The sequence below is a fragment of the Carassius carassius genome, chromosome 29 (assembly GCF_963082965.1).
Source record: "Carassius carassius chromosome 29, fCarCar2.1, whole genome shotgun sequence".
In the NCBI taxonomy this organism is placed as follows: Eukaryota; Metazoa; Chordata; class Actinopteri; order Cypriniformes; family Cyprinidae; genus Carassius; species Carassius carassius.
In genome coordinates, this window is record NC_081783.1 from 21,184,843 (window position 1) to 21,193,213 (window position 8,371).

The 8,371-nt window shown below is 34.9% G+C and overlaps 1 protein-coding gene across 1 annotated transcript; it reads right to left on the minus strand.

Annotated features, from left to right (window-relative positions):
- Positions 1-1,326: 1,326 nt before the first annotated feature.
- il21 (interleukin 21) lies at positions 1,327-4,877 on the minus strand. Its single transcript, XM_059516787.1, has 6 exons — positions 4,024-4,877; positions 3,867-3,917; positions 2,494-2,613; positions 2,342-2,380; positions 2,150-2,233; positions 1,327-1,880 (listed from the first exon to the last, which is right to left on the minus strand). The coding sequence occupies exons 1-6, from the start codon at positions 4,147-4,149 to the stop codon at positions 1,860-1,862; spliced, it is 441 nt and encodes a 146-aa protein (XP_059372770.1). The 5' UTR covers positions 4,150-4,877; the 3' UTR covers positions 1,327-1,859.
- Between the last annotated feature and the right edge of the window lie 3,494 nt (positions 4,878-8,371).

The following is an 8,371-nucleotide window of genomic DNA, read 5'->3' on the forward strand; positions in this document are numbered from 1 at the left end:
TCCAGCCAATTCTATCAAACCTTTACAATTAATTCAGAACGCGGCAGCAAGATTAATTTTTAATGAGCCAAAGAGGGTACATGTCACACCTCTGTTTATCAATTTGCACTGGCTACCAATAGCTGCTCGTATAAAATTCAAGACATTGATGTTTGCCTACAAAACTACCAATGGCTCTGCACCCATTTACCTAAATTTGTTACTTCAGACTTATGTGCCCTCTAGAAGCTTGCATTCTGCAAGTGAATGTCGCTTGATTGTGCCATCCCAAAGAAGCACAAAGTCCCTTTTACGGACTTTTAAATTAAATGTTCCCTCCTGGTGGAATGACCTCCCCAACTCAATCCGAGCAGCTGAGTCCTTAGCCATCTTCAAGAATCGGCTTAAAACACATCTCTTCCATCTTTATTTGACCCTCTAACTTTAACACTCACTATTCTAATTCTATTCTTTAAAAAAACTAACTACCTTTCTAATCTTTTTATATTCTATTTTCTTTTCATTAATTATGCAATTGTATGTGTGTGTGTGTATGTGTAAAGACCTCTAACACTAGCTTGCTCTATTCTTTTTTTATTCTATCTGTTTTCTTTATATTATATTATTTAAAATCCCATGCTAGGTGTACTGTGTTAACCTAACTGAGACTTGTTATAGAACTTATATATCATTGCTCTTTTTGTTGTTTTTGATTGCTTCCAGTGTCCGCATCTGTAAGTCGCTTTGAATAAAAGCATCTGCTAAATGAATAAATGTAAATGTTAATATATTGTAAGACAGATATTACAGAATAAACTTTAATTCTGTATAATTTTACCTCAGATGATACATGGTTAAAATAATCGATATGGGCTGTTTTTTACTGTTGTTTTTCCAGTCTTTTTTACACCTTAATGTTCTTTAATACTTTAACATTTTATTAGAGTTTTCTGTTAAGTATGCGCATCGTTTTAAAGCACGCACAACGCGAAAACAACTAACGTCATCACGCAATGCAAATTACAATCGCATGCGCGGTAAACACATACCTGTGTGATGTACGTACGTGACGTCTTCGTGCTACAGTCTGTAGCGAGGGGTGTCTCGGGTTAAAAGGGGATTGTTTTACACTACCATTGAGAAATATTAACCAAAGTATGTTATAGGCTTTTCATTAAGGTCCTAAAGATTCATATCAACTTGGAAAATGGGCATCCGAAGATCCCTTTTTAACGTTGACAACAAAACCCTTTCACCATTCATGATGTTTTTGTCTCGTCTTCTCAGCATTAAACACATTTGAAATATAGAAAATTCAATGTCCACCTCAAATAACCATCACAGCCATGAAGTAAACGTAAAGAAATATTTTAATGTCAAATAAATATCATCCAAAAATATGCATCTCACTGTGAGACATATAAGTGTATCTGCTTTTTAAAGATACATTGGTAACATTTCATCGGAATGAGTGGTTTTCCTGACAAAGATTAAGAATTAAATTCCTAGCGTACTTAATAAAGTGACAAATCTACCAGAAAGCCCTTGTGTTGTTGCATAAGGATTCATCTTCATCAGGGAAACCACCCCTCTTTCCAGGAACAGGACTGTTGTGAAGACGGTATCTCACCACAAGGTGGCGGTATAACAAAACAAAAACATGTAATTAATAACGGAGCTCTTATTTCATAAAGAAGCTGTTGCCCTGTACATAGAAACATGGACATTCCTTTAACATATCCTCTACTTAAAACAAACAAGAAAAAGTTCAATAAATAATCAATAAATAGGACAGCAGGAGCAGCGTAGCGTGTGGAGCTCTTCTCTGCTGTGGGTTGGTCAGGTAGTGTTATACACACAGTCTCTTCACTCTTTCATCTCTATGCTTGAGTGGCATAGATCTAGAAAAAGAAAAGTAGGTCGTTAACAAAGGGCTTCTTATCTCTTTTCATTACAATGAACAGTTAAAGAAAAGCGCCATATGGTCTCGAGTTTCACCCCAAAATCAAATTAATAACGCGGTGTAATTCTTTATAAACAAATGTAATATGCAAATGAAAGAAAATATAGTCAAATATTTTTTGCATTAAGAAAATGTAACTTTACATACATACATATATAGATGTGTGTGTGTGTGTGTTAGGGACATTCAGGATTGATTTGAACTAACCTTTTGCAGAAGAGTTTGAAAACTCTGCACGAACATTTGGCTGTCAACCTTGTTGTACGAGTCACATGATTTGCACTGAGATGTCTGAAACAGAGCATTGCACGAGGTCAGCACTGTATGCAACAGCATTATTACAGTTTATACAAAATACAGTTGCAGCAGTTATTTTTTTTATGCGTTTGTGTTTCTCACCTGTATCTCTTCAGGTTTGCAACTGGACACACCTTTCACCTGTTAAAATGAAGAACAAATAAATGAGCATTTCTCATTTCTTAGATTTAAAACCATGCCTGCATTGACATGCAGTTCACTCTGCCCGTAAACCAAATAAACACACAACTCACCATGAATGATTTGCGAAGCTCATTGAAGATGATCTTCTGTGACCGCTTTAGTTTGCCTTCTACTTTCAGGTTAAGCACTTGGGACCGAAAACATTCCAGAGCAGGTGCAACACAGCAGTCCTGTGTAAAGAAACAAAGCCAACCGTTAACAGAAACCCAGCAAACTAAATATAATTATGAGAACATTTTGACAATTTTAAGAAAACATTCATTCTGAATGTTCACTGAAATTGACAGTTTCTTAAAAACATTTATACTAATGTTCCATTTTAGCAATTAGCACACATTTTTGCTTTTTAACATCCTATGAACATTTAATATCCACAACGAACATTCTGTTGACGTCACTGGAAGAACGCTTTGTCATAACCTTCTGAGAATGTTCCCTGATAGCCATAATTGTCTATATGAGTTTTGTTTGTAGTCACATTGGATTGTGTTTTTTTTTTAGTGTGCAAACCCTGCATGAAAGGCTCTCGGTTCCCCAGCCACAAGCTCTTTCTCTTCCTGTCTGTTATTGTATGCAGAAATCTATACATCTTGACTCTAAATTTCCCTTGTGCTCAAGCAGTTTTCACAGAAACTGAGGAAACTCTTTCTTTCCACACAGAAAAACAAAAAACGTTTTCCGTATGTGAGACGAGAGTGTACAGAAACGCACTTTTTCTGTCACTAAGCCATTATTGGTTTACACTTTATTTTAAGGTGTCCTTGTTACATTGTTATTACACGTTTAAGTACAGAGTAATATTAATTAACTACATGTACTTACTCTATGGTTAGGGTTATGGTTACTTGCATGCAATTATGCATCATTTATTGTTATGCACATGTAAAGTATGACAAGGACACATTAAAGCGTTACCCAAATATGCAATGATTGTAATAATAATATAAAAAATATCTGTTTTAGCAGCTCTACTCTCAATCCCGTTCGGCTGTTGTCATATTACTCATCATATTTCTCCTAAATGAAGCATACTTTCTCCTGACTGACTTGCACAAAATGACTTTTAATCTAAAAAAAGGAGCAATTACAAAACAAGAGGGTGTTTGCCAAGAAAAGCATGACTAAATATCGTTATTTCTGTACTGATTGATGGATTCAGCGAAACATAGGTCATTTGTATGGAAATCAACCCACGTTTGTTTTTTGCAAATCACGTTTGTTTGAAAATCAATTTTGTTGAACTGAAACTTGTTCTGTGAAAGGTGGGCTGTATAATGACAGAAACGTGTTTATATTATGGCAGGCCGAATCACTGAGTCATGCAGAAACCGCTATGAATCAAGCCTAATTGTGTGGTCGTATTAGACCGGCGATGGCATCCAGTGAACGCTGAATTTAACAGAGAATAAAAATCATTTCTTACCTTCAGATCGTAGATGGTGGGTGAGTTCAAACTTGTGCTTTTGTCCTTTACCTTTAAAAAACAGAAGAAAAAGCAGATTGAAAAATCTGTCAATGTTACGTAAAATGTGAAAAAAAAAAAAAAAAAGCCATCCGTAGATCTTTGGAAGCCAACTTACCATGTCTTTGTTGATCCTGTTGAGTTCATTCATAACTTTACTGAGCGTGAGGATCATTGGCGACTCCTCTGCCTGCGCTGCGATCCAACAAACCACTGCAAACACAATACACACAGACGCCTTCATGTTTAAGCTGCAAGTTTTCTTCTTTAACTTCTCTAAAGCTACTTGAATTGATGTCCGTCATACTGTCGACAGGTAGACAATCACCTTATATAAGAATCCTTGAGGACGCTGGAAAATCGCTTCTTTGTGGAGATTGGAACACTCAATTTCTACAATGACTAATTAGTTTTTCTTTTCCACTGGCCACTCGTCACAACAGTCAGTTGACGAAGATGTAATCGAGAGGCGCGTGCGCGGGGGTGTACGGATGCTGTGTGTGTGTTTCTGTGTGTGTGTGTATGTGAACCTGACCCAGACTTTCTGCACACTTGGCAGGAAACTACAAAACGCTGTCAGTTCCTCTTCTCATTCTGAATCAGCACCAGAAACATGTGTGTGTGACTTAGGTGCGGCATCATCAAGCAAGTGGATATGAAAAGGTGCTTTTTTCTTTGTGGCTTCCCACACAAACCATATTGATTATAGACAAAAACAGGAAGTTTAATGTACTTTTCTTCTATTGAGATAAGAATAGATCGACCTGGAACTGAAATATTTGCACCTTAAACCTGCAGGGCATTAAATGACATCAGATATATGGCTTACAGAGAGAGTGCACCTGTGTGTTACCTGCTTGTGGCCAGGGTTATTATTGTTTATTAAAACTAAAACCATAAAAATACATTGGAATAAAATATAAAAACATTTCTTTTGTTAGTTGCCAAGACAGCATTTTTCATTTTGATTTAATTTAACGTAATGACTAAAACTAAAACTGAGATAAATGCCATTGAACTATATAGACAAATAAAATAAAATACTAATTACTTAAACTAAAATTTAAATGACAATGTAAAATATAGAATTTTTTAAAAATATATTAATAATAATGACAAAAAAACGCACAACAAACAATACTCAACTAAACTGTAAAAAGGAAACCAAAAACATAAAAATAAAAACTTTTAATAGAAACTACAATAGTATCTCAGTGATACTAAAAAACACCGCTTGTGGCTTTAATTCCACAGTGTCACGACACACTTAGAAAGACCGATCGCTCAGCACGACAGAACAGGAAATGAGATCACAGCGGGCATGTGAACGAGCCCCACCGCCAACTAATCCTAGGCCATGCTGAACAGGAAGTGGTGGGCAGAGGTTGGCGGCTGTCATACCCATAGGGGGAAGGCCCCGGTGACCCCCGGACAGGACAGGTTCACGCTGGGGATTCCTCCCTTTACGAAGATCATGGAAGACAATTTGTGCCTTAGGTGAAAATTTCATGATTCAAAAATTTCCTCTGCCAGTCATGTCTAGATCTGAATGGATTTCCCTCAACCTGGAAAGCACAATGAGTGCATGGGTTTAAGTGGTTGGGTGGGTGTTTGGGTGGGGGTCTAGAGGTGAAACTGATATCATGACATCAAGACAACATGTCATCTTCCAATTAATGAGTTCACCAATGTGTTTTCTGTGGCTGATGATGAAAATCTATCTAAAAAAAGAAAGTGTGTGAGCTTCAATGATTGGGCCAGATGGAATATGCAGAAACTCTGAATGAATTTAAGTCTGACAAATGAAATAATAGTCAGATTTTTTTTTTATTATTATTATTATTATTTGTTTTACATTTAGTGAAAATCGAAAAAAAGTTTGATTATCAAGTCATATTTGATACAGCAGGCTTTTATGGCTCATATAAATCCCACATTGTATTAAGATGAGGCTCAAACTGAGCAAAAATATGCAGTTTGGTGCAGAAGCTGATATTAATATTGACAAAAAGTAATATAAATCCGTGAGATATTTATAACAGTATACCAGGTACTTACATAATATGATATAAATGTCAGTCGTCATCTCCCATTAATATGTATTTACTATGATGGTATTGAAATGATCATCAAAACTTATAATTCAATGCATTACAATAATTATTTAGAGATGAAGAAATACACATTCCTCAAAAGCCTGATGGCCATATTAAACAGTCACTGATTTTTCTGGATAATCAAGTAAAGCCAAGCTGCTTCAGTCCAGTAAGTGTTTATCTTGAAATATTACTAAACAATATCAAAGTTATTCTTATGTTTACTTTATAAAAATCAATGAAGATTTCACAGCAAAAGACACGTGAAGCTCAAGCTGAAGGGCGACGTCCATATAAGGCATGTGTGCAACAGCAAACTTTCAGCAAAGTTTTGACGTTGTTGTTGATCATTTAGGCTTTATTTGAGTATTGAATATGATGCAGTAGGGTTCAACATTTTAGTGAGTGCAACATGTTTTTGGCAGCTGCAAGCATAACCAAATTAGCTGAAATATGTCTTTAAAAACACTCAAAAGTCAGTATATATGTAGAATTTCATGAATGACTGACATTGCAATTCTGTAGAAATCTGCAGATTCTGTGCAGGCCTGGAAAAAGAAAAATTACATGAAATCTGAATCAATACTATTTATATGTTTAATAAATGCTGCTTTTACCATTTTTACAAATAAGTTCTTTCTCTATCCAATCGTTTCCTGAATGATACATTTATTTATTTTCTCTTAGTTGTAAACATTCACTTGGAAACATGCCATTTGACAGAAAGAATGTGAATGTTGTTTGTTTCATGTTGACTTTGGTTTGTATGTGAGCAGAGATGATACAGATCAGTGATATCTGTGGCTGATGGTGTAAAACGCAAGAAAATACTGGCAATGATTCACACAATAAAAATGCCAAATTTAGATATTATATTACAAGAAGTGTGGATATATGATCCTTTTGAACTTGTTTTACAAACATACAGACAGTTTTTCCATATAGATATATTTTCAATTTTGTTTGTCTATATAAGTGGCTGGAGAGGGGGTAAATATATATTAAACATAAAGGATGCATGCATATTTTCTTTTTTATTAAAAATAATTTTACAGCATCATTACTGCAGTACAACTCCTAAAGTATTTCATGTCAAATGTTAGTTAGTCATACTAAGACTTTACATACATTCAATAGACCTTTTTCATCTTTTTTCTTGTTTTTGCAAGATCAAACACACAATTTTCCATTTTTCACTTTTTGTCTTTACTTTAACCATTTATGATGACTAACATCACAAAAGTCCCAGATTCTTATGCAATATTTGCATACAAAAATAAAGAGATGCAGTGGAAATTGAGTCGATGAGTGTCTGAGGCAAGAAATTGAGAACAAGAAATTGTTTACGTTTAAATGGAAACTCAATATTTCCATTGAAGGAAAATGTACCTTTATATATTCTGACAGTTTAAACGGCAGCAACACAAAATCTGACACATGTGACGTGCAATCATTGCAATGTTTTATTTGAATTCTCACATAAAGCTGAATATCTAAAACTCAAAAACTGTGTGAATTTTTCATAAAAACCATGAATCTTTACTTAAATGAGGGGAAAGACCCTAACTTTGATCAAAGATAACCTATAGCTAAAATAGACAGAATATTTCAAGTTATGAGTCAGTTTCTGTTGTCATATTTCCATCATAAGATGAAACTAAGTAAAATTCTGAACAGAATTCTTACTCACTGTTTTTCTGTTAAAACAAGACGGTGAACCACATGATTTAAATATCAGAGACTGCACTAAAGCACATTTATTCCTGCAGGTGAAACTAGTCTTTTAGTCAGACCTAGCTTCCTTTTACATTAGTCTATGGTCTTTTTCAGAAATTTGGCTTTTAAGCTGATTGTCCAACTTCCTCGCTAGAAGCAGATCTTGTTTGTTTTGTGGAGGAGGTTCACACATGCTAATACTGAGGTGGATTACAGTTGCATTAAAATGAAAAATCAAAACAAAACAGCTGGTTACAAACAAATTGACTCACACTTGAACGAGTCTCGACCAAACAGTTCTGACTCGACTGAGTCAAATCATGGTTTATGGTTGTACAAGCTGCTAAATCAGGGAAGAATGTCATGTTAATATGTAGTTCTTGTTTAAATGTCTTTGAGGAACATAAATTAAGGAACAAGAACTGTATGTTTATGACTGACATACACTACACAGTACCATATATGCATATATAGTGGTTATGAATAATTTAAGGGTGCTTTTACACTTGGTTAAATTGCTTGGTCTGAACCAAGTTCAGATCAAAATTATATATAGTGTATAATTTTATGTACTGTATAATATAGTTTTTTCTCAACACTAGCTAGTGAAATCATTACTGATAGTTAGATTAGCTCATAGCTGGTTAGTTTTGA